Source organism: Citrus sinensis, chromosome 3 (genome assembly GCF_022201045.2).
Source record: "Citrus sinensis cultivar Valencia sweet orange chromosome 3, DVS_A1.0, whole genome shotgun sequence".
NCBI lineage: Eukaryota > Viridiplantae > Streptophyta > Magnoliopsida > Sapindales > Rutaceae > Citrus > Citrus sinensis.
Window position 1 is genome coordinate 9,932,325 of NC_068558.1, and position 27,293 is coordinate 9,959,617.

At 33.0% G+C, this 27,293-nt stretch overlaps 2 protein-coding genes across 2 annotated transcripts; one reads left to right on the forward strand and one right to left on the reverse strand.

Moving 5' to 3' along the window:
• The first annotated feature begins 3,808 nt into the window (after positions 1-3,808).
• Positions 3,809-6,202, forward strand: LOC127900545 (protein FAR1-RELATED SEQUENCE 5-like). The gene is made up of 4 exons (XM_052435690.1): positions 3,809-3,832; positions 3,969-5,285; positions 5,474-5,609; positions 5,790-6,202. Exons 1-4 carry the CDS (start codon positions 3,809-3,811, stop codon positions 6,200-6,202), a joined length of 1,890 nt encoding a protein of 629 aa, XP_052291650.1.
• Positions 6,203-10,474: 4,272 nt separating this feature from the next.
• LOC102627974 (uncharacterized) lies at positions 10,475-14,008 on the reverse strand. The gene is made up of 6 exons (XM_006485730.4): positions 13,797-14,008; positions 13,256-13,701; positions 12,792-13,136; positions 12,318-12,698; positions 11,414-11,628; positions 10,475-11,326 (listed from the first exon to the last, which is right to left on the reverse strand). The coding sequence occupies exons 1-6, from the start codon at positions 13,937-13,939 to the stop codon at positions 11,081-11,083; spliced, it is 1,776 nt and encodes a 591-aa protein (XP_006485793.2). The 5' UTR covers positions 13,940-14,008; the 3' UTR covers positions 10,475-11,080.
• Between the last annotated feature and the right edge of the window lie 13,285 nt (positions 14,009-27,293).

A 27,293-nucleotide genomic window follows, 5' to 3' on the forward strand; every position in this document is an offset into this window, starting at 1 on the left:
CTATATTATTTTGTGATATATTCTCTCTTTTGTGTTTTAAATACGTTTGAATCTTAAATATTTTGTACCACTTAAAAAATATTGTATCATTTAAACTCATTAGCACCCGCAAATTAATTTTTTTTTTAGGATTTTGTAAAATAAATAAATAAATAAAACTTTTTTTAATTATCTTAATATATATATATATATTTTTTTTAATAATTTTATTTGATGAATCATCCAAATGTATGATAAATCTTACTTGAGCAATCATTTGCAACTTTTGAAAATAGAACATAGAGAGTAAAATCAAAACCTATAATATTCTGGATTTGTCAACATTATAACTGTTGTATTTTTTTTAATATTCTATAAATAAAATCAAAGTCTAATATAGTATAGTGTAAAATCAAAACCTAATATGTCAAAGTCCACAAATACACTACAATCAAAGCTCAAAATATATAATTGAAGTCCAATCTAAGAAATCAAGGAAAATAAACACATTATAATAATTGTATATTAAACTATTATATGTTTTTATCGTATATCATAAGTATTTATTCTTTACATTTAATAAATTGTTTACTAAACTTTTTTTTTCCCTTCCAATTTTATGTTATACCGCACAAGTAATAAATTTAACGAAAATTTGGGAAAATATTTAATAAATTTGAGACAATTGAATGTAGGATCCATATATAAATACTATAAAAGTACGATTTTCTAATATAATATTATAAACAAAAACATGGACTGTGATCATTCTATGAACGTGTACGGGTAACAGCAACGATTCGATTTCGATGTGTTGCTATTGGGATCCATGTAAAAAAGTTGTTACGTTCCCAATGAATCATCGTCGTCACATCAACATCCTAAACTATATTCAATCAACATATATCTATTGACGCGTATATGTTATATATTAGGGTCCCTTTATCTTACATGCATGTAAGATACATTCCCCTCACATGAATAGTATATGGATCCCACACATATACTATTCATGTGAGAGGAGTGTATCTTACATGCATGTAAGATAGAGATTGCCTATATATTATCAATAAATTAGAATTAAGCAACAATTGAATTAATTAATGGACTTCTGTTTAATTGTTTGGGCAACGATGGCGAAAAAGCAAAAGAGCATCCATGCCTCCACCCTAGAGTTTGAACGAAGACAAAACGAAACGAAATTTCAAAGGTGGGGAGACAATCAAGCAAACGTGGACCCATTATTATTATTATTATTATTAGGAAAGAAATAAGGCCCATTTTAATTCATTTATTTTTGTTGCTGGCCCTGCCTGATCCCTGCACATGCAGCCGTAGCAAAGAGCCCCCACAAGGCTTTTACGGTTGGGAAGTTGATGCCGTAATTAAAGAATCAAAAGTGGGAAATGCTTGGGCATAGCCCACAGATTTAGCTTTTGTATAATTGGAGTAATAATGTCACATTTCATGAAAGAATTGTGAATTTAGTTGCATGATATATAGTAGAGTATTTTTACAATAATATGTTTGTAAAGAATTAGTTAAAATATAACAAAAAAACATATTTTAATACGTTAAAGATAAAATACACTACAATAGAGAATGTGTTTTTTTCAGTCTATTTTTTAATTTTTCCCTTTAATTGATTCCTTTATTAAAATTACTCTATATTTATATATTCACATTGATTTAGGTTGTTTAACTCTAAGGTTGCGTTTGTTTTTTTATCTGAAATTTGAATAAATCTGAATTTATCTGAAGTCTGAATGAAAATGTCTAAATGCCAAGTTTTTTTTTTCTTTTTCAACATCTAAAAAAAAAATTAAAAACTAATAGTTTGACATAAATATTATTTTAAGTGGTGTATATATTTGTTCTTCACAAAATATAATTTTCACAAGTGATTAGTTTGGTAGCATTAAAAAAAATACTATCATTGTTGATCTTAATTTTAATTTTGTAATAAAAAATGTAATTATAACATCAACTTTTATTATAAAGTCAATACTGTTTTTATTTATCACAATGAACATAATTTGATCTGTTCAATATTTCAGTTTAATTAATGTTATCATGTGAATAAAAATTTAAAGCAATTAAAAAAAACTTCAAGAATGATACAAAAATATTATGTTTATACATAATATTGGAAATATATGAATTGTTAATGTTATTTTTTAGATTTGAAATTAAAATTTCCCATTTAAACTTCAAACTTAAGATAAAAGCGGATTTTTGCTATTCAGATAAAATTGTCTGACAATAAGTGATAAGTTAAAAAAAAACCTAAAATAAATAAATTTATAAAAAAAATTAAATTCAAACTTAAGACTAAAAAAAAACAGCATCTAACTCTAGTAGTATTCAGTTAGATCTTAATATAATAGTTGCAATTTTTCAACTTAAATTTGAATGAAAGAATTAAGAATGTTTAATTGGAGATGGACTAAAATCTTAAATTTAAACATTTTCTGTTTATGAAACGGCATTCGAATGAACGTGCAACTCGAAAATATTTTGTCCGTGCATCTTACTGTCGTTGTTTCCTCATTTTGAACTCGCAAATATTTTGTTGCACTTCTTAAATTATTTATTCCACTAATAAATAAGTTTCACGTTATAAAGTACAAGTTTGTGAACCTCACGAAAAATCCTAAGCAAAAAAAAAAATAAAATTGGTAATTAGTATTCTAAAATTTTGCACATTTATAGCACTTTTATTACTCATAAGATAGACTATAAGTGATCTTTAATGAATTAGGTCATGTTTGATTGGAGGCACTGTACTTTAAAAATCATAATTATTGCAGAAAAAATTATAGTTATAAAATACGAGTTGAGGGTATATGATAAATTATGAATTTTAAATAATAATTTTAATAAAAATAATAAAGATATTTTAGATATTTTATTAAATAAGTGTAGGACAAAATCAACTTATCTTACAAACAACATTAACAAATGTTTACTAAATACTTTAGAACTATAAGTCTACAATTTAGAAAATATAACTATTCTATTGGATTATAGTTCGGAATTTTGCAATCAAAGCAAGAGGATAAGGTTCAAGTTGAGATGGATTATTTTAAAAAAATTAAATAAAAGTAAGAATTGCAATTTGCAAATGCAAGTGGAGATTGGAGAATCATTTTGCGTATATTGTGGGCTCTTGTTTCCCCCCACACAATGCGGATCTTGTTCTTGAAGTGTTGGTAGCAGAGAATATCGAAAGAATTAATATCGTTTGTTGGGTACTAATTCTCCTCTTCCCCCTTCCCCCCAAAAAAGGTTTAAATTACACTAAAATTAACTCTACAAATTTTTGTGGTTTTTATGATGGGCCAGGTCGGGTTACACTCCAGCTTATATAATGTAGCCCACTCAAAGAAAGAAAAATTGTTACTATTTAGAAACTTATACATACATACACACACACACATAGATAATACATACATACATACATACGCATATATATATATATCTATATGGGGACGGATCAGCAGCCCTCTAAAAATACTCTTAATTTTACACTAATTAATATCCATTAGATTTGAATTGAATCAATGGATGAGAGTAATTGAAATTAAATCTTCAAGATCTTTTAATATTCTCTCTCTCCATGTGGTCCCCACCTAAAATTTTTCTCTCTTTTATTTTTTCCCTTCCTTCACACGTGATGTGCTCTATCTATCTTCTCTTCTCTTGTTCTTTTTAACCTATGACTTTTCGTTTGCTTTTTTCTTTCTTCCTCAGTCATAAAAAGTCTTAACTCTCTCCAGCAAAAAATTTTTACTCTCTCCAACTTTTAACTCCACAACTCTTCGTGAAGATGCCTGAAAATAATGAATATTTGGTATGTGTCATACTTTTATAATTTTTTATTTTTTTTACAATTAATTTTACCTAACTTTTCTAATACGTAATTTTTTCAATATTTTTATCTTTTTATACATTATTTATTTTTCTTTCAATTGTTTGACACATTACAGGGGAACAATGGCGAAGAGGTTGAAAACAATCTTGAACAATTAGAGGCACCATATGTGGGGATGCTTTTTGAAACATTAGAGCAAGCTAGAAACTACTATGAAGATTACGGTAGACAGGAGGGATTTTGGATTCGAACTCGATCTTCTTCCAAGAGTAGAGTATGCTGCAATGAGGTGACTAGTGGACAATTTACTTGTGCCCATCAAGGAAAGCATGTGCCAAAGATTAATAAGCCTAATTTTATGGAAGAACACAATGAAAAAGATGCAAGTGAGGTAAATACAAAAAAAAGAAGTAGAAATTGTTCAACAGTCAAATGTGGGTGTGAAGCTAGTATGCGGGTTATGTATGACAAATGGTCAAACAAGTGGAAGATTACGGTTTTCAGGGACTCTCACAATCATAAAGTAGTTACTCCTGCTAGAAGAATAAAGATGAAGTCAAACAAACACATGCCTAAAGCTGCTAAGAATTTGACTGAAGCTTTTCATAAAGAAAATTTGCCTATTGCAAAAGTTCGTTCAATTCTAGGAGGTTCGCAAATGGGCTTTAACAACAGAGATTGCTATAATCACTTAAGAAATGTGCGTCATAAGCAATTGGATGGAGGGGATGCCCAATCAGTCCTTATATATTTCAGGAAAAAGCAAGCTGAGAACCCTCAATTTTTTTATGCAATCCAATGTGATGAAAAAGGGCAAGCAACCAATTTTTTTTGGGTAGATGCTCGATCACGGTTGGCATATCACTGTTTTGGGGATGTAGTTTCATTTGACACAACTTATAGAACAAACAAGTACGATATGCCGTTCGCACCATTCACAGGAGTGAACCACCACTTACAGTCAATACAATTCGGTTGTGCACTCCTACAGGATGAAACAGAGGTAACATTTCAGTGGCTTTTTGAGACATGGCTTGAAGCTATGGGAGGACGTCCTCCAGTTTCTATCATTACTGACCAAGACTTGGCAATGAAAAGAGCAATTGTGACGGTTTTTCCAAATACTCACCATCGATTATGCCTTTGGCATATTAAGAAGAAGTTTGCCGAGAAGTTGTCACATGTGTACTTCAAGAAGTCAAGATTCAAGATCGGATTGAAAAAATGTATTATGTCTACTTACAAAGTAGAGGAATTTGAAGAAACTTGGAAGAGTTTGATTATAGAGTATAAATTGGAAGACAATGAATGGCTAAATCATCTATATGAAATACGTGCTTCTTGGGCACCTGTTTATAATCGTAGTATTTTTTTTGTTGGAATGAATACTACAGGACGAAGTGAGGGCATTAATTCATTCTTTGATGGCTTTGTAACATCCTCGACAAATCTTAGAGAGTTTGTTGTGAAATATGAAGAAGCGTTGAAAAGGATTATTGAAAAAAAAAAGGGATGAAGATTTTGAATCAGAACACAAATATCGAATTGTCAATGATGGAGAATTTCTTTTGAAACATGCAATCCCAATTGTATACCAGAAATGTTTTTAATAAATTTAAGGATGAATGGAGCCAAGTTAATCGATATAAAGTTGAAGAGAATGGATGTGATGCTGAATTTCTCAAGTACCTAGTGAGAACAAAGTTTGGAGAATCTGAAGAGTTTATGGTGAAGTTAAATCCGCAAACTTATGAGGGTACTTGTGATTGTAAAAAATTTGAGTTCGTTGGAATACTTTGCAGACATATGCTGAAAGTGTTTGTTCGTTTAGACATTGATAAGTTGCCGAATCATTTTATTCTTCCAAGATGGAGACAAGAGGCAAATAAATTTAGAAAGATTGATTTGAGAGATTTTTTGAAAAATGATGGTAAAGAAGAATTAGAGGCTTTGAGACTAAGCCATATGTGCCACCAAGCTACTAAATTAGCATGTGCTGCTGCATCTTTAAATGAGGCATACTTGATTTACATGGATGGTATCAACGAGCTAGCAAAAAAGTTGTTAGATATTTCAAACCAACCAGCCACTGTTTGCCAACAGAAAGATGATCCTTGCTTTAGCATTAGTTCATCTCAACCATTACTTTTGGATCCAAATATTTCACAAACCAAGGGTCGGAAGAAAGATGTTAACAACACTGGCAGAATCAAAAGTGGTATTGAGTTGGCTCTTGGCAAGAAGAAGAGGAAGTGCAATTCATGCGGCAAACTTGGACATGATAAGCGTATTTGTCCTTTAAATCCAAGTAGAAAAAGCATTGAAATATCAAATCCAGGTAAATTGTAAATAAAATCTTGTGATAATTACCTTTCAATATTAAAGATCTCTCTAAAAAGTTTATTTTTAATTATTTGCAGAAATATTACGGAATGAAGAAATGAGTTAAATTGATATCAATATAATCATGAAGAGGATTGTTGTAAGTATGCTTAGACTTTGATTGATTATGTTCATTGAAATTTATATGTTTAATAGCCAACTTCTTCAATTTTTAGTTCTTCACTTGTATATGTGATTTGAGTTTTATTGTGCATAGTGATTGCCTCAAGCTATAAGCTTAAGTTGTATTCTGCAGACCATTGATGCTACTTATTTTTCTTCATTGTTGTTTTCACTCGTTTCCCCTCTTATTTTCTTTTATTGTCAATTTTGCGTAGCATTGTTGTTGAAATCCTTCCAGGAGGACTCAAAAAGTTGGGCACCAAAATCATTGACGAGGAATATTGAAGCAACCAACTTGTTTCATTGGTTAAAGAAGTCTCTGTAATTTTGTCTTATTTAGTCATTTTAGACTTACTTTATGGACCACTTAAAGCAAATTCTCAAATTAATTATGATGTAATACTAATAATTTTAAATAGCACAAGGCAAGGTTTCTATTTGTTTGCTCAAAATTGCTATTATTTTCTCTTTCTTTATTTTTATTCATAATATAGAGTAGAGATCATATTCCCATTTGCACATTTTTTTTCATGTACTTAAGATTATAATATTTTTATTCATAATATGTGGTAAATCTTTGTACCAATCATATCTAGACTTGAGATTTGAAGAAAAACTTCTAATGCCATGTCGTTGTCAATAGACATCCTTTTTCACAAGAATTTTTTGTTAAACTTGAGTTTGATGACTATTTTGATGGGGGACTAGTTCCGCTGGTTAAAATTAATAATTTTGTGCTTTCAAATGGTATGTGGAGAGAGAAAAAAAGTGAAAGAAAGAGTTGTGGAGTTAAAAGTTGGAGAGAGTAAAGAATTTTTGCTGGAGAGAGTTAAGACTTTTTATGACTGAGGAAGAAAGAAAAAAGCAAACGAAAAGTCATATGTTAAAAAGAACAAGAGAAGAGAAGAGAGAGAGAGAGCACATCACGTGAAGGAAGGGAAAAAATAAAAGAGTGAGAAAAATTTTAGGTGGAGACCACATGAAGAGAGAGAATATTAAAAGATCTTGAAGATTTAATTTCAATTACTCTCATCCATTGATTTAATTCAAATCTAATAGATATTAATTAGTGTAAAATTAAGAGTATTTTTAGGGGGCTGCTGATCCGTCCCCTGTATATATATATATATATATACAGAAATGTTACAATCCGGAATTTTAAAGTGCGGAAACGTTCGGGAAAATGCATAAACCTTGCGGTTTAAGCACTTTAAGTTTTAAGGTTTTAAAATCCCACGGTTTTAAAGTTTTTCCGAATGTTTCCCTCACTTTATAATCATGGACTAGAAAACTACTAATATTATATATATATCTCAATCTTAGGTACGAACGTCCACGCTTTATCCTTTTATAATGCTATAGAACGCAGCCGTATAGAGTATTTTTATAGTCCTGTAAAATGGTGAATTAGATTTTTTAAGACGTGTAGTTGTTTACATTTGATAACATTTATATAAACTAATCAGAATTGAGGTTGCGCGTTATGATCATTACTATAAGGAACTCTTTTATCAAATATAAATTGGAGGACTATCAAAGGTCCAGAAGATATTTCATATTGTTGTAAATATTTTTAGCTTTACCTTGTGTTTGGATACCAAGAAAATGAGCAAGAAAATAGAACAGTTTTGGAAGGGAAAATTGCTCTGTTGCTTGAGAGTTGGATTGTATTGCATAAATGGGATTGCTTACATTTCTACGGGCCTTGAGCCTTCTTATTTTTGGGCCATTCATTGAACCCGCTTTGATCTAAAGTATTTTACAAAATTAGTGTTCTTTAAAACATGAAACGAATTTAGTTTTTCTTTTTCTTTTTAATTTTTTTTCTTTCTCTTCAATTGGTAAACATATTTGAACGGGGAGAGGTCTGAAATTTGAATCTACTTACTCATATCAACAAGGAGAATACTGATATTTGTATCGAAAAAAGTATAAAAATTAGCTCAAAAATTATTATAAAAAAAAAAGATTTGAGACAAATTAATTAGATAGTATTCCTTCGACTTTAGTCATCATCATACGTGTAAAATCAGCTCTTTATTTGGTCATGAAACGAGTTTCGGCTGTGGCTTTCCTGATGCTCTTTGGGATTACATCATCTTTTGCTAATTAAATTATAGACATATTCATAATTACAGGAAATATCTGGATCCTGAGTTTTATTGTTGAGAGAGATACGCCATCGGCCCCATAAATCCATAATCAAATCAATTCCGAATAAATGAAGATCTTGGCTTTGCGTGGAAAATTTGTTCCGTTGGCTACACCTACCCTAAACAGGAGGCCAACATACAAAACATGTAGAAGTGTTGATGTCATCCAATTCAATTGATTAAAATTGTGTGAAAACAGGAAGTTATTCAATAATTGATTATTTAGAGTCAATTCAGTTAGGGGTGTTTGCGGATTGAATATCAATTTATATCCGATTCATGATTTTGTGGATTGTAAATTTTTAATCCAATCCAATCTACAGATTGGCGAATTCCAAATCCAATTCATATGTCTGCGGATTGGATGTGAATTTGATCCAATTCATATTCAACCCACCATTGTGCGAATTGGTTTGCCAATTAAATTTTTTTAATTATGTTCATTCTACAACTAATTAAATAAAAAATCTAATATAAAAATAATTTTACTACCGATCAAATTCAAAATTGAATAAGATTTAAATAAAGTTAGAATAATACATTCAAATTTTCTAAAAATAACACAGTAAGAAGAAAAAATCTCATTTGCTTAAATCAATACATGAAAAATAACTAAAATTATAAAAATTAATTGTTTAGAAAGTTATATTTGTTTATTTAATTATTCAATTATGCTTATTATATATTATTATCGGATAATATATGTATAGTGTTAATGTAACTATATTTTAACTTATTTATTTATTAGTAAGTAGTAATGCCACATTTACAAGTTTTATTTTTTTAGTTAAGTAAATATATATATTTTTATATTTTTACGAATTTGTGAATTTTTTTGGATTTATAGAAGTAAATTATATCCAATCCACCAACAGTGGATTTTTAAATTTTCAATCCAATGCAATCCACCAATCCACAGATTAGATTTTTGCGGATTATACGGATCGAGCGGACCGGATTAGATTATGAACACCTCAAAATTTAGTAATGCTGTAACTTTTAAAATAATTGTTGTTACTTATTCCATGGAAATAATTGGCTATGAGAAAAATCAGTTAGGTGTTTGGCAAAACTTATTTTAAAAGTACTGTGAGTTTTAAAAGCAGTTGTGTTGTTTAATAAATCTTATTGTTAAATTATTGTAAGAATTTAAATGATTGAATTGGACATAATGTTTGAATAAAATTTATTTAAACATTTATAAACACACACACACATATAGTAATTGACAACTAAAATAAATATTTTATATTATCAATTTTATTTTTTATTTTATTATCTCAATATAATTGGTAATAATAATAATATTTCAAAATTGATGATTTTATTTCTTGGTTAATAACGATAATTTTGAATTCTTATAACATAAATGAGGATATATATGGAATTGTATTAAATATAAAATTAATTTTCAAAATCAGATTTTGAAAAGTTACTCTAGCAAAAAATGATTTCAAAATAATTTATCAAACACTAAAATTAATTTTCAACATTTCAAGATCATCTTTAAACTTCCTAAAACGAATCCTATACAGACCTTAAATCTTATCACTTCTCATTCAAATCACGAATTTAATTTAGTGATTGAGATATAAACTTTTTATCCCATTATAAAAATTAAAATGTACCACTGCTCTTAAATAGTGAATAACATGAAACTTCCAACACTGCAAAGATGTATATGTATAACGCTGAGCATGTGTGCTTTTTTGATAATGGCCCCTACTTCAAATATATATTACTACGATAACACAGATTCACAGTCTCCTCCAACTGTAAAGGAATCAGATCAAGAATAATAGAATCAATGAAGGTGACTACCAATTATTCATTATCAATTAATTAAAAGAGAAATTGGAGGCATCACATCAGATGATCAGAGAATGTAAATTTTTTAATTGTTCAATCATGTATCTTTATGAGTCAGTAATATGTCATCCATACATCTTATTGTAAGCCATCAACAACAAAAACAACTTTTCATAAATCATGAAAAAAAATTTATCCGCTCTTAATTTATAGAAACTGATACACCTTAAATGGCTGTTTTATTCGTTAAAATAATTTTTTCCATTCCTAAAAGCAGGATCATATGCGACTAGCTAGCTACTCTATCTATCATATCCTTTGAGTGTGCCATGTGCACCTTTTTATTCCATTGCATGAGTAGCAGCCTTGCTCTTCTCTTCTTTTGATTCAGCACAAATCACTTGTAGATAAACCCCAGTGTTTTTTTTTTCAAAAAAAAAAAAAGCCTAAAATAATAAAGCAAAATAAAGCTACCCTTGTCTCTATCTTCATTCATGTTCTTTGCTTTGTCTCTGGTCTTTGAAATCACTTTAAACGTCCATGAAAATCACATACCCAATCATCTTTTCCTCTTCTTTCAATTCCAAGTGTCGCCCACATGTCGCTACTTTAGTTTGATTTGTAGGCCCCTTGATGTATTTTTGTACAGTATTTACACAAAAGTGTTGCCTAGGATATTCAAATTTATGCATGCTAGAATATTGCACATTCATGATCTAGTCATCAAGCAATTATATAACTAATTAAGGTGCATGGTGGGTCAATGTGCTGGGAAGAAAAGTGGTGAAGAATCTCTCTGAATTTTCCCTTCCAAAATTCTCACTCTGCTCATCTTCTCTTCACACCAATGCATTTGTTCTTCACTGATGTCTGTCATTCTTAAAACTCTAGACACCACTTTGAGGTCTATTAGACCCATCAAAATCTCTATCTCTTCCTCCACCGTTAATCTTTTCTTCCTCATGCATTTGCGTGAACGGCGGAGATCTTTGAGCTTCGTCTTCTTCTGCACTTATAAAGAAAAGATATATGACTGGTTATACGTATATATAAATATATATTTTAAAAAAGCAATGAAAGGAGATTAACTTACTTTGTTATTTACTTTCTTTATGAGATTAAGAAGAGTGGGATCAACTGAGCCTCTTTTATTTCTCCCAAAGAAAGATTTAATGATTTGACAAGGTCTCTCCTTATCTGCTTTGAGAAAATTCATGAATGTTCGGATCCCTTCTTCCATTATCATTATAAATGCAGCCGATGAAATTCTTGAAGCAAAACCCTCATCTTTTAGATCATCCTCAGAATCTTTAATTAAAAAAAGAAAAGATTATAAATAAGCTTAAGAAACATTATCAAATGATTAAATATAACATGATTCATATTCATTTAAGATTTGGATTTAATGCTGATATGATTTAATTTCTATGTAACTACGTAAAATCTTTAAAAGATCGATGTCATTTAAATATGCACTATTGAAATAAAAAAAAAGAAGGTTATCAATTTTTCTTTGAAATCAATATATATCACTTAGTCACGTACTATTTTACATATAATACTAAATAACTCCCCTAGCACGAAAAAAAAAAAGATCGAAAAGAGAAATAAATGGGTTATTAATTGATATTTAATGTTAGAAATATAAAATATATATTCAGTTTTAAAATAATAAATAGTATAAAAAATTCTTATTATTAATTCTATTTAATCACACCAAAATCTAAATTTCTCATTTGTAGTATTTCAATTTGTATTTTAGTTTCAATTTATTTGATTTATTAATTTATAATAAATATAAATGAAAATGTATTTAAAAATAAAGATAATATTATCAATTTATGGTGCTAGGTGGTTATATTGCTTATAATGAAAATAATAAAGGAGTAATGAAAATAGTAAAGGAGCAACTGATATATAGTAATGGGAAAAAAAAGGGGCAAATCTCACGACAAAATAACGAGTAATAAGAAAAAAACTGTTAAAGAAAAAAGTACCTCGATATTCTGGCACTAGAAGTAACTTTGGTGCTAAAAGCCTCATTCTAGCATATACCTCGGGTCTCCTGCCTTGCTCATAAGGCTCATTCTCTATGTATCGCTGTAAAAGAACCTGAAATTGCTGAAACTGCTGTGCGATGTGAGCCGGACAGCCGGGGTCAGATTGATCTCGACGCGAAGCTAATAGCTTGCGCTGAAAGTACTTGTAATTCCAATTCAGTGCTTCCCATGTCAAGCAAATTTGAGCTACATAAGCAGCTTCTAGTTCATGATATGGGTTGTGCCGGATGTCCGCTGGCTTCTTGTTTATTGTTGCAAATTTATGAACAATCCTCTCAGAGATCGATCTCGGACAGACTTGGATAGACCTTAATGATTCTGAAAATACGCAGGAAAAATTAATCACTTGCATGAGGAAACTAATACAAAAATTTATTAAATATATGGAATTTAAAACAACAATTATATTACCTGTTTCATGAAGCTTTTGTGCGCTAACTTGGCCCAAAAACATCATTTCTTCATCATACCTTTGAAAAACTGTGTAGGATTCCCATTTGGGGCAACTTCTTCGCGACGAAGAAGAAAAGGGATCTTCAGTCCCTGAATCTCTGTAAGTGATGGAGCTCCTCCAGTCCGAGGAGCTCTTTGAAGTAGAACCAACGGTACAGGAATCACCGAATATCTCTTCATGGTCAATATCCTTTTCTTGGACTTGAAGCTTATTCTTGGACTCCAATCTAGTTGCCGAAAAAACAAAAATATTTTCACTTTTGTCCGCTTTATTTTTTTCATTTTCCTGATCACGGTGACTTTCTGCAACGGCATTAGCAATATGATCAGGATGTGCGAGCGAACTTATTATTACAAGTGCAGCAAGTGATGACTAATGTAACAAAGCACACATAGTGGTGCTAGTAAAAGAGTGAAAATACCGTCATCATTTTCGACCAAACCACTTTTATTGTGAACGTTTATGATTATTGGAGAAGTGGAGCCGCCATGATTTTGTTCAGAATCATAGGCTGAATGGTTATAATCTCTTGCTGGAGAGATCTCTTCTTCTACGACGTCTTCTGATGAATCACCACCATCATCAGGTTCAGAATATAGAGCAGTATCGAAACTTCCATCTCGATCGTCATCAGCAGTGACATGCTCATCATGCGGGTTTATAAATTCCTGAACATGATCTTGGTCTCCGTATAAACTGTTGTCATGCAAAAACACAAGCGATTCACCTCCATGAATTATGTCGGCCACCAGATGATGATGATGATTTTCGGTGCTTTCCCCGTGAAAATATCTGTCATTGTCATATGCCTCTTCCTCTTCTTCCTCCTCCTCGGACAACAAATTGTAATCATATTCATTCTGAGCTCTGCGACAAAATAAAAAAATAAAAAAAATAAAAAAATACAATAATGAGATAGAGCTACAGATATAATATATTCATGATGATTATGGTTTCTATACCTTTGGATTAAAGGGTAACTGCCAACGAAGTGAAAAAAATTGGCTAGAAAAATGGAAGAGTAGTAGATGAAGAGAAGGAGAAGAAAAGAGAGGCTTGAGATATTGTAGAAGAACCTAGCAAGGGTTTCTTTTGAACATTGCATTTTCTTGAGGAGGGTTGCTCCAAAATGAGTTCCCAATAATTTCTACTCAAAGCCAAAGTGGAGTCCTAGAAAAAGTGTGTGCTTTGGTTGCTTTCTTAACATATCTTCTGACTCATCAGACAAAATTATCCATTACGCTTCTTTAAATGTCTTATATGTCCTATAAATTAGAGTGTAACTAATTAATTATGATATCACAATGATTGACTGTGATATTACAATAGGAATTTACCCAGACTCTACTGTGTTCTGGTGCTTTTCAAATATTTGGATTTAAAATTATTTCATATATTTAAAAGATAATGATCTTCTTAAAAAATAAAAATACATGTACACAAGGAAAATTTTAAGGAATTGGATCCTCTTCTGATTTGATCTCTATTGAGTTTTTAAAATTTTTTACCATTTATCTTTTAGTAACAGTGTATGAGTAAAATTTAATTATTTATTTATTAACTATCAATTATTAATTGAGTTATTTGCTCAGTACAAATTAAATTAAGAGAGAACCCTAATCTAAATTTTAATTCCTATCAATTAATATGAGGGAAGAAAGTTGATTTACTATCTTTTTTAACGAGTGATTTTCGAATTATGATTCAAAATTGAAAAAACTATCCACTACCCAAATTTATGAATTGATACATTTGAAATCTAAAATTAATTTCATGAAGACAAATGATAGCATATTATGAAATTATGGGGGAAAAAGGAACAAAAATGCCTAACTATTTATTTTGTAAAACACATTGCTAAAATACTTATTTACTCATTTTTGTGCTTAACGCAAAATAATTCCTACAACAATTTTTCATAAATAAAGAGGTGAAAGAAAAGCGGTGGGGTTTTCTTTTGCATGTGCTGCACTGTACGACAAACTAAGAAGAATCATTAGGATTACTATTTGCATTAAAAGTTTGGAAATCGTGTAACAAACTGAGTAAACAAAGTAGAAATTAGATCCTAGTTCATAAGGAAGAAGCTGCTTTATCATATCCATAATAATTAAATAAATAATCACTAAAGAAATAGAGCAAAAGATGGAAAGAAGAGACCAAAACCTTGCCGCACGCATCCATTTGCAGACATGCATATATATGAACCCCCACCTTTTACTTTTTAAAAGAATTATTAATGAAAACTTTTGAAAAAGATTTTTCACCTCTTCAAATATAATACGCTATAAACAATATGTGATGGAGAGACTTTGGCTCTTGATGACATAAAATCATAAGTATTGACAGTATCTTTCTAAAAGGTTATTGTGGATTTGTATTATAAGCGGCTTCTCTTAGAAATTTCCTTGTTTTGCCTCTTGTCCTTAACTTCGCCTCTAAGCATTTTTCTTTTTCTTTTTTTTTGCTGCTGCCTTCTCAGAAATTGGCACTTATGTCACGCATTCTTAGTTAATTATATCATTATATCCCGAATTCTAGGTTGTAGACCATATATTTAATTTCGTCAGAATCTTCATTCAACTTGAGAAGCTAAAATCATAAAATGTCATTTGCTATGCATGAGACTAGAGAAGAGATTATAATTATAGGGAATTATTAGGATTCTCATTTCAAATGAGCTTTTAAAAATAAATTTTGGTTGCAAAATACAATGGGATACAAGAAATTAGTATATACTCTATACACACACACACATATACACGGGCAATTATATATTAAGATATAATTAAATGCATGTGTGACACTATGATAAATGATTTAATATGATTATTAATGTTATGAGATCCACCAAACAAAAAGTTTTTTTTTAAATTTTTTTTAAAAAAGCCCACATACTCTACATTTGATAGAATTTGATTGACAGGGCATACCTTCTCAGCAGGCTGAGGTAGTATGCTCGGCTCACAAATAATTTTGGGTGGGGAGAGAGTTAATTACCAGTTGTGTTATTATTGCTACTATTTTTTTATTTTAAAATAACAGCATGTACAAGTACAACACCCCTATATACTGACATAATAATAGAGAAAAGCTGAAGGCATTTTTGTGAAGTTGGGTACTCTCGCGACTCATTCATAGTAGTTCCATTACCATGCTAAAGCCTAAATTGATTAATGGTGGCTCCACTCCACACCGCCAGAGTCTCTCAACATTATCTAGAAGCAAACAATTTTTAGCTTGCAGCTGCAACTGCTGCTCGTATGCAAATGAATGTACAAATTGTCACCTGGCCCCCATTCTTGCAAAGCCCGATTTGGTCCCTGATGTCACCTATGTATCAAAAGATTCTTTCCCGTGACCATGTCCCTTTGTCTTTGCATTAACCACCGTTTTTACCATTTACCTTTTTCTATTTATTTCAGCAACTACTATTGCATATTGCAACTTTTACAATTTACAAGTTACTTAACTAATCTCGTTATAAATTTTCAAACTGTACGGCCATTTTCGCTGTGTCCATTGATAAAGTTTCATTGCTCTTAGAGCGAACGGAGGGATGTATTTTCTATGGGCTTGCTTACTCACCGGCTTTGTTACTCTCGAGCCCAAAAATTAGTATGGATTCAAGAGCACTGGTAAAGACCACACAAGTTCAGACGCCCATGAGATAAAATAGAATGTAAGTAATGTGAACTTAAGCTTCATTTAGTATTATAGTTAGACAGTTATAGTTTAAAAATTATGATATTAAAATAATTAGTAGATATTTGTTCTTGTAGTTTGAAAATTTTAATTTAATTTTATTCTACACTTATATGATAAATTTTTTTAATTTTTTTGTTATTTCTTTCTTTTTATTTTTTGATAACAAACTTCAGCAATTATTAATTATAATTGTTTCTAAATAGTATGATTAATTACTAAATTATTCCAGGGCTATTATGGCAATTTAACAATCATTTTGGTGACAGGAATCAATCATGATTCCTGAGTCTACTCTTGCGGTCGTCAAGGTTTGGATTTCCGAAATTTGAAAGGAATCCCGCTTCCGCTCTAATTTTGCAAATTAAAACCTCACAATCCCTTTTCCTTAGGAATCAGGATTTTTTTTTTCTGCCGTTATTACCAACAAAGCGGGTTTAAATTTTCAGAAATTATACACACGAAATGATGGCTTCTTCCGCAAGCAAGAAAAGCAAGAGGAATATCAGCACTGGTGATGAAAGAACCCAAGAATCTCTGTCAATGGAACCGAGAAGCTGATGGGAAGACTTGAATCTTGATATTCTGATGAAGATATTCGACGGCATATCCTCCTCCGACTTGTCTTGCAATATTTCCTCAGTATGCTGCTCTTGGCAATTAGCCTGTTGGTACATCTTGTGCTGGGCAAACAAAAAAAACCTGCTTGATTTGGGTTTAATCAGGCCTGCTCTTGCAAATGCAAAATTTACTTCGTCACGAGACAGAGTATTGATGAAACTGTTAAAGAGTATACTAGATGATAATGATACGTTGGGAAATATTTATTTGGAGAATTGGCGATTGTCTATAAGAACACTTTTGTTTCCTGAAGATCTTAAAATTTCAGACGCTCATCTCATTTATGCTTCGCAAAGAACAAAGGGTATTGATAGGTTAGTCCTATTAGGGTCATCAGAAATAACAGGGAGAGGATTTGCGAAAGCAATATGCAATTGGAGAAATGTCAACTCAGTACAATTGGAAAAATTAGATATCGATACTTTGATCAAATTGTGGAAGAAATTGGAAGAAACTGCTCTGCGGTACTTGAAGCTGTGACTCTTAGCATGCGTGATTTTTACTTAACGTGCAGTGCAGCTTCCGTGATTGCGGAAAACCTTGTTTGAGTTAAGATACTAAGGTTTGAAGGTGTTTGCATACACAGAGATGGAATCAATAGACTCTTCAACAACTGCCTTTGAATGCAAGAAATTCAACTCTGTGGTTGCTTTCTGATGGAAGATGATGATCTGTCAAATTTGAAAGCAACAATAAATGTGAATTTTGCTTTAAGGAAGAGGGATCGATTCCAAGAATGAGGTTTTCATAATAATGTTGAAGAGGGTACTAAATACTGTTAAAGTGTGAGCTTTAAACTGATTTCCAGGAGATCAACCGTCGTGTCAGTTTGTGGTCATGTTGGTATACGACATGTCAGCTGTAAAGCATACAAGTCTGTATGACAAACTTGTATTGTCAACCAAAAGCTTTAAGTGAAGCACGTAAATGTCACGTGCTTCCACTTACTCTGTACAGCATTGAAGACTGTCATTTTGGAGCTCACTGTTTGAAAGAATTCAACACGTGTCCTCAAGGCTGTTAAGTCTAGTTACAACAAGCAGGAGAATTCTAGGTTTGTTAGCTAACAAAGCCATATTACAGTTGGTTGACAGGGGTTTTTGTAAAGGGCTTTAAGCTAGTATAAACAGTCTTAAGGACTGGGAAATTTGAGAGCGTGTTGCTTGTAACTTCGTCTCATAACTTGTAACTTGTTCTTGGTGATTGAATAAAAGTTGTTGCTCTGTTCTTCAGTGGATGTAGGTTGTCTCCAGTCGAACCACTTATATTTGTTGTTCTTTGTATACTGTTTCTGGATGATTCTCTTGTGTGGATTTAATTAGCCATTTCTAGGTCATAGTTAGAGAGTTCAGCTAGATCCTAGAGATTCTTGATTGGATACTAAATCTAGTCTAGGTTCAATAAATTGGTATCAGAGCTTTATCTCTGATCTTTGATCCAAGAAATGGGAACCTTTAAGTTTGAGGTAGAAAAATTCACTGGAGAAAACAACTTTCATCTATGGCGGCTCAAGATGAGAGCTCTGTTGGTTCATCAGGGGCTGGAAGAGACTTTCGGTGATCCAAGATCTAAAAGAAGCCCAGCAAGTTTTCTGATGAAGAAATGCAAGATGCTTTGGATAAAGCTCATAGCACTCTAATCTTGAGTCTGGGAGATGGGGTTCTTAGGGAAGTGGGAGATCAAACAATTGTTGCACGCCTCTGGAAAAAACTTGAAGACCTATACACCAAGAAGTCTCTAACCAAAAGACTTTGTACCAAAAAGAGGCTGTATACTTTGCAAATGAAGGAAGGAGGTTTTCTGGCAACTCACATTGATAGCTTTAACAAGATCATCCTGGATTTTAAAGATATAAATGTGAGACTTGAGGATGAAGACAAGACAATAATCTTGTTATCATCTCTCCCACCATCTTATGAACACTTTGTAGATACACTGCTCTATAGAAGGCAGTCAATATCGATAGCTGATGTAAAGGATCCTCTAAGTTCTAAAGAAGTCACAAAGAAGGCATAAACAAAATTTGGGGAATGTTTGATGACAAGAGGAAGGCCTGAAAAGAGAGAAAACAACAAAGGGAAGAAAAAAGACAAGTCAAAGTCTAAGAATAAAAATCTGAAATGCTTTCACTGCCATAAAGAAGGGCAGGACATTTCAAGAGGGACTGTTCAGATAGAAAGAACAATGGTAAAGAAGGGCATGGAAAGAATGGTGATGCTGCTGTTGCATCTGAGGATGAGGGCTATGACTCAACTGGTGTCCTTTTGGCTTCTGAAACTCAAACAAACAGTAAGTGGATTCTTGATTCTGGATGTTCATATCATATATGCCCTGATCAAAATCTTTTTACTACTTATAATTCTTTTAATGGAGGTGAGGTTCTGATGGGGAATAACACAATGTGTTAAGTTGCTGGGTTAAGAACCATTAGATTTAAGATATTTGATGGGATGATTAGAGAGCTAATAGAGGTAAGGCATATTCCTGACCTAAAGAGGAATTAATATCTCTAGGCACTCTAGATCAGGTTGGATGCTCCATTAAGATTGAATATGGAGTAATGGAGGTTGTTAGAGGGTCTATAGTGATAATGAAGGGGAATAAGCAAAATGGCTCATATGTGCTTTAAAGCACTGCTGTAATTGGAGATGTCAGTGTTTCAGCAAGTCTGGGTTTGGATAAAACTCTTATATGGCATCTAAGGTTATGACATATGAGTGAGAAAGGGCTAAAAGTTTTAGCAAAACAGGTAGTCTTAGGGGATGATAAGTTGGGATCTCTGGAGTTCTGTGAGGTATGTGTCCTAGGCAAATCCTCAAGAACTAGTTTCAAAACTGCAGTGCATAACACAAAAGGGACCCTAGATTACATCCATTCAGATCTGTGGGGGCCATCACAAACTGTTTCTCTAGGTGGAGCAAAATACTTTCTCTCCTTTATAGATGATTACTCGAGAATGGTATGGGTTTATGTCTTAAAAAGCAAGGATGAATTCTTTGAGAGGTTTAAACAATGGAAAGCATTGGTAGAAACTTAAAGTGGTAGGAAGATTAAGAGACTGAGGATTGATAATGGGCTTGAATTCTGCAACCAACAGTTTGATGATTTCTGCAAACTCAATGGCATAGAAAGACGCAAAACAGTGAGTTACACCCCACAACAAAATGGGCTAGCAGAAAGAATGAACAGGACTTTAATGGATAAGGTCAGATGTTTACTTATCCATTCAAAGCTTCCTAAAACACTGTGGGCTGAAACCTTGATGACATCATGTTATCTAGTGAATAGAAGCTCATCCAGTGCCTTAAACTTCAAGACACCAGTAGAGATGTAGTCAAGAAGGGCAGCAAATTATTTAAATCTAAAGATTTTTTATTGTCCAGCATATGCACATGTCAAGCAAGGGAAGCTGAAGCCAAGAGCACTGAAATGTATATTCCTGGGTTATCCTGAAGGTGTCAAAGGTTATAAGCTCTGGTGCACTGAAATGAGGCCACCAAAGTGTATAGTTAGCCGAGATGTTGTCTTCAATGAGTTAGAGATTTTGATGAAAAGACATCAGAAAGATCATGCTAAAATAGAAGGAGGATTGGACTCACAGGGACAACATTTGAAGGTGGAGTTTACAGGTAAATCAGCTCTGAACTACCATGATGAGGTTGAAGATATGAAAAGAGAAGAAGCTGAAGATATCAGTGAAACTTCTGGAATTCATACAGATATTCAAAACTATCAGCTGGCAAGAGACAGGCAAAGGAGAGTTATCAAAACACCTAAGAGGTTTGCGTATGCAGATTTGATAGCATATGCTCTAACAGCAACCCATGAATTAGACAATGATGAACCTAAAACCTATAGAGAAGCTGTTTCAGGAAAGGATGCAGACAAGTGGATAAAAGCTATGAATGATGAAATGGAGTCATTACACAAGAATAACACCTGAGAGCTTGTAAAAAGACCAGAAAACAAAAGGGTAGTAGGCTGCAAATGGGTTTACAAGGTCAAGCAGGGTATACCAAGGGTTGAATCCATGAGATATAAGGCTAGGTTAGTTGCCAAATGCTACACACAGAAGAAGGGGATAGATTTTACAGAAGTCTACTCACCTGTAGTTAGGCATACCTCAATAAGAATGATCCTAGCACTGGTTGCAGTTCATAGCATGCATCTTGAACAGATGGATGTTAAGATTGCATTTTTACATAGTGAGCTTGAAGAACAAATAATAATGTCTCAATCTGAAGGCTTTGAAGACCAGTCAAAAGGTGATTGGGTATGCCTTCTGAAGAAATCACTTTATGGCCTCAAGTAGTCCCTGAGACAATGGTATCTCAGGTTTGACAGCTTTATGATGAAACTTTGTTTTCAAAGGTGTAATCTAGACTGCTGTGTTTATTACAAAGAGATACAAGGGGAAGTGGTTTATCTGATTCTGTATGTGGATGACATGCTTATTGCCAGCAAAAACATGAAACATATAAATTTTCTGAAACAACAACTCAAAGGTGAATTTGAGATGAAGGATCTGGGACCAGTTAAGAAAATACTTGGAATGCAGCTAATCAGAGATTGAAAATCTGGCACCTTGTTTCTTACACAGGAGGAATACATCAGGAAAGTACTTGACAAGTTTGACATGGTTGCTGCTAAACCAGTGCAAACACCATTACCAGCCTATTTCAGATTATCAGAGCAGCATTGCCCAAAAGCTGATGCTGATAAGTCTGAAATGATGAGAATCCCTTATGCAAGTGTTGTAGGCTGCCTGATGTATGCTATGGTACTCACCAGACCTGATATAGCACATGCAGTCAATGTGGGTAGTAGGTATATGTCCAATCCTAGAAAGGAACATTGGAAGGCTGTAAAGTGGATACTCAGGTATCTAAGGGGAACTTCTGGGCATGGTCTGATATATGGGGGACAGAGAAGAGACGACAGTTTAATTGTGGGATATGTGGATGCTAATTATGCAGGGGACTTGGATAGAAGGAGGTCTTTAACTGGGTATCTATTCACATTCAACAACTGCGCAAAAACTAGAAATCACAGCTACAAAGTGTAGTGGCTTTGTCCACAACTGAAGTAGAGTACACAGCTGCTGCTGAAGCCATAAAAGAGGCAATATGGTTTAAGGGTATGTTGAAGGAGCTTGGAGTCAATCAGAGGTCTGTGGTGATACATTGTGATAGCTAAAGTGCTATATGTCTAAGCAAGAATCAAACTCACCATGAAAGAACCAAACACATTGACATTAAGGTGCACTTCATCAGGCTGGAAGTGTCAAAAGCAATTGTGATGCTTCAGAAAATCCATACAGATGACAATGTTGCAGATATGTTGACTAAAGCTGTTCCAGGAGCTAAATTCAAATTCTGTTTGGATTTGGTTGGCATCTGTTATAATTAAACTACAGATGGTGGGAGAGAAGAGTAGCAGGTCATGAGAGTTTCAAGCTCAAGGTGGAGAATGTTAAAGTATGAGCTTTAAACTGATTTCCAGGAGATCAACCGTCGTGTCAGTTTGTGGTCATGTTGGTATACGACATGTCAACTGTAAAGCATACAAGTCTGTATGACAAACTTGTATCGTCAACCAAAAGTTTTAAGTGAAGCATGTAAATGTCACGTGCTTCCACTTACTCTGTACAGCATTGAAGACTGTCGTTTTGGGGCTCACTGTTTGAAAGAATTCAACACGTGTCCTCAAGGCTGTTAAGTTCAGTTATAACAGGCGAGAGAATTCTGGGTTTGTTAGCTAACAAACCCATATTACAGCTGGTTGACAGGGGGTCTTTGTAAAGGGCTTTAAGCTAGTATAAGTAGTCTTAAGGACTGGGAAATCTGAGAGAGTGTTGCTTGTAACTTCGTCTCATAACTTGTAACTTGTTCTTGGTGATTGAATAAAAGTTGTTGCTCTGTTCTTCAGTGGATGTAGGTTGTCTCCAGCCGAACCACTTATATTTGTTGTTCTTTGTATACTATTTCTGGGTGATTCTCTTGTGTGGATTTGATTAGCCATTTTCTAGGTCATAGTTAGAGAGTTCAGCTAGATCCTCGAGATTCTTGATTGGATACTAAATCTGGTCTAGGTTCAACAAATACGAGTGGAGGAATTGGCTGAGAAGAGGATAACAGTGCCAATGATGATGAAGCTGAATGTTACTTTTGAAGGTTTATTTTCTGGTGGCTTTTGATGGTTCAAGTAGTTGCAATTGGCAGCTGATTAATTTTTTTATTCTTCTGATATTCTGAGGTACTGTTTATTCTTTTTCTGTAATAATATGTATTTCTTCAGTTGCTTTATATCTATTCTGAATTTCTTAGGCTTAGAAGTACAGAGCGGCTAGTTGAATATTTTGATGTAACATCATGGTCTGCGGCCGCCAAATGAAAAAAGAGAAAAAAAAAAACTGAAATCGTTTTGTCAACAAGAAATGAAATTCAATGAACTGATGTTCACAAACCTATCAAGGCTCCTCATGTCATGATTCGGGAGATAAATCAACAATTTAAATTAGAACATTGCTAAAGGGAAACTAGCAAGGTGACAGACTCTTAAGGATGGAATTTGGAAAAATATTATCCATAGCCACCTCTTTCACCAGTAGCATTTTCAGTTAATCTTCCTTTTGAACCTTTTTTGCACCACGGAAACACAAATCAGAAACGTGATCATAAGAATTGCAAGCAAGTTAAACTCTAACACACCTGTTTATAGAAGAACGACTGCACGGTGTTGTCAAGGTTACCCGTCCATCTATTTTCACCTTGTAGCTTCACATTTTTGAGCTTGGGGGTCATTTGGTCTCCATAACCAAAGGTCTTCATGTCCGGACATCCATCAATCTCAAGTTCCTCCAGCACAGGCCCCGAGCAAAAACAGGACAAGCTTGCAGACCTCTAAGTGTCATCTCACTATCCTCTCTGATGTCTCTGCTGATGCTCCTTTTTCACCTTCCTCTTCCATGACAATTTCTTGCATCACGGACCAATACAGAACTCTCAGTTTCTTGAGTTGTCCTAGCCTTTTCACAGTGCAGGTTGTGAAGAGGTTTACTAATTTGCCACAATTAACATTATGTATTGAACGTTTTAGAAGCGACAAAGTCGGAGAAAACCTTTAAAATTAATTTAATATTAGACCTTGGACATATAATAGTTTCTTATCGAATCTCTTTAGAAGGAAAATCTTTTTCCTCATAGTAGCCTGCCTCAGTCCTCTTATGAAACTTTCGTTATTGGGTTAGGCATACACTTCACATGTTTCTAGCATTGAGAGATTGTGGTTTGGCCATTTTTCTACGGCAGCCACCATCTCCATTTCCCCATCCCCTCCTTTTTTCTTCCCAAAGATCTCCTCTAAGTTACTGCAATCACTTGTGATTTCTTCCAAACAAACAAGGCTTTCCTGTAGAGGCTGTGGAAACAGTCTTCTTAACTTACGACACCGCCATAAGTGGCTGCCGTAGAAAAATGGCCAAACCACAATCTCTTGTTAACTTTCCTGTAGAGTCTTCTTAACTTTCCTGTAGAGGCGTGCATAGGCTTATTATGTGCCCAATATCGCCCGTCCATAGATGATAGATATGTCATCTCAAGCCCAGGAAATCAATTACAAGCATCTGTGACAAACAATTAAATACAAATACATGGTAGTATTCTAAGATTGGTAATCTCTGAACCCAATGACTTTGTGCAATACTTAGAAGATGACATCCAGTTTGATTAAAATTTCCTACACCTTGTATATCAATTCGACTATGATTATTCTATATGAATGTGAAATATAACCCCCGATGGGGATGGGGGGGTTGACAACATTCACGTGCAACTGCGAGGTTGTAAGAAATTAAATGCCCATTGTATGGGGTCTATTCATCAGCCCAGTCCAAATATAGGCTCGCCACTTAAAGCCTTAAATTCTCGGCTCAACCATGAAAATTTACATATAATTGCATCATTGTCCCTAAACTACTAACTAATTAACACCGGATGTGCTAGGAAGGAAAAATACCAAGGACTCCTCAACATTTGGTCTCAATAACACAATAACGAGGGGGAAAAAAGAAAAAAAAAACACACGCTTTCGCTGGTTTGAAAATGTTTAAATTTTACGAATGTAAGTAATATGGAATATTGACATTAAGGCTCGTTGCCTACTAGTGGATTGTTGTTGTCAATATGTATTGAAGCCAGGTTTTGGAACCATTGAGAGGTTCCCCTTACGATCCCCTCCAGAGGTGATTCATAGAGAGACTAGCCCTCTTCATTTCAGGGAATGGGTGTATATAACACATATACGTATAATAAGTATATACATATAAGTGTAAGAGTTCCATGATTGGATAGGAAACGACCGAAGGAAGACTCGTCATAAGAATATGAGCCCGGATAATACCCGGAAAGCAACTCCCATCAGTGCCTTCTTATTCTTAAGGGTGTTAGTCGGCTACCATTGGCTTTAGTCCTGTAAGAATGACTCCAATATGATTCCCCTCATATAATTTTCCTCCTAGAAGTATAGGTGATAATGGATTTATCCCTTCAAATATTAATGATCTTAAAACATGCTTGTTTAAATTTTAGTTTATTTATATATTGGCCTTAAAATGTTAAAATTATAAATAATATGAAATATTGCCACTCGCACCAAGGTTTATTGCCCATTAGTGGGTTGGTGCTCTTAAAAATATTTGAAGGCTTTAATTTGAATTCCCTGCATAAAGTTATTTTTCTTACTAATGCAGATGAGAATATATTAATCTTTTCAAATATTAGTAGGAGTAAATAATAGCATCCATTAATCTTAAAAATAAAAAATAAATCCCATAGTGTAGAGATAAACAAGTCATCTTTAATTGAACCATATTTTTAAGCTACACTTCAAACACCATCACCACCACTGCCATCACGACAACAACAACAAAAACAACAATGCAAAATTATAATTTATACAAAAATTTGTGGTTATAATATTAGTCACATGAAATGTCCAATTAGTGTTGGTTGTTTCTGAAGTTTCCTTAAATTAATAAATATATATGTGCATGAGATTTCTACACCACTGAAGATCAATCATGTTAGATATCAGAACAAGAAATTGATATCTTAACTCTTCTTCGCTTCCACATGTTGCTATAAGTGTGTGTGTTTGTGTGTGTGTAGATCTTATCATTTATTGCCAATGTCTCATCATGCGTTTCTCTTCGGGTTTAAGTAGGAAATGGTCTTCTCAAAAAAAAAAAAAAAAGAGTAGGAAATGGTCAAACATATGACCGACAAATTAAGAAAGTTTCTCAATTATTGGATACTCAGAAAAGACTTGCCGATAAAGCATATAATTAATTAATAAGTTGAACGCTTTATAATGTATGGGTTGTTCTATAATTAATAAATCTAATCGGTAATGACTTATTCTGTGAATACTCATTTTCTTTTTTGGTTATTAAAACAAAAATTAGCTTTAGGTATAGAGTCATTATATTTTTCATGTTGAACAATAACTTACATATAAATTCACTATCAAATCTTCATTTCAAAGATGCAACAAGATATGTGAGTTAGAATCGTTATATATTTATATGGCAAAGCTACTGTAGGGCCGTTGCAACAAAATCTTAACTAATAAATTAATCTTTATATAAGGAGTAGCTAAAACTAAAAATTTGCTTAATTATCGGTGAAGAGTACGTACAAAATGTTTATTAAAAGAATTACTTATTTTTTGGCCTTTTTTTTAATCAACTCTCTCCATACAAAATGTTGCTCATTCTATGCGAATGTTTAAAAGGATCACTGCATGATTTTTTTCCCCCTCAAACGATGAAAACTGTAGAAACCCAATTGTATCCTTTCTTCTAATTGTTAATTTGCCAACATCCAACTTTTTTTTTTTTGTTCTTTTTAACCCATATCAAGTTTCTTTCCTCAATATATATAATGATGTTTTATGTATAAGCTTGTGCAGGAAACCTGTAGATGAGTTTCTAGAAGCTCCAAGTGTAGGAAACATATATGTAGGGATATTTTGGTAGGATTGAAACTTATGATATGGTTTGAACTTTGAAGACAAACAGTGGAAATCATCAAAGAAAAGATCCAACAGAAATGCTTACCAAAAGATCACAGTCT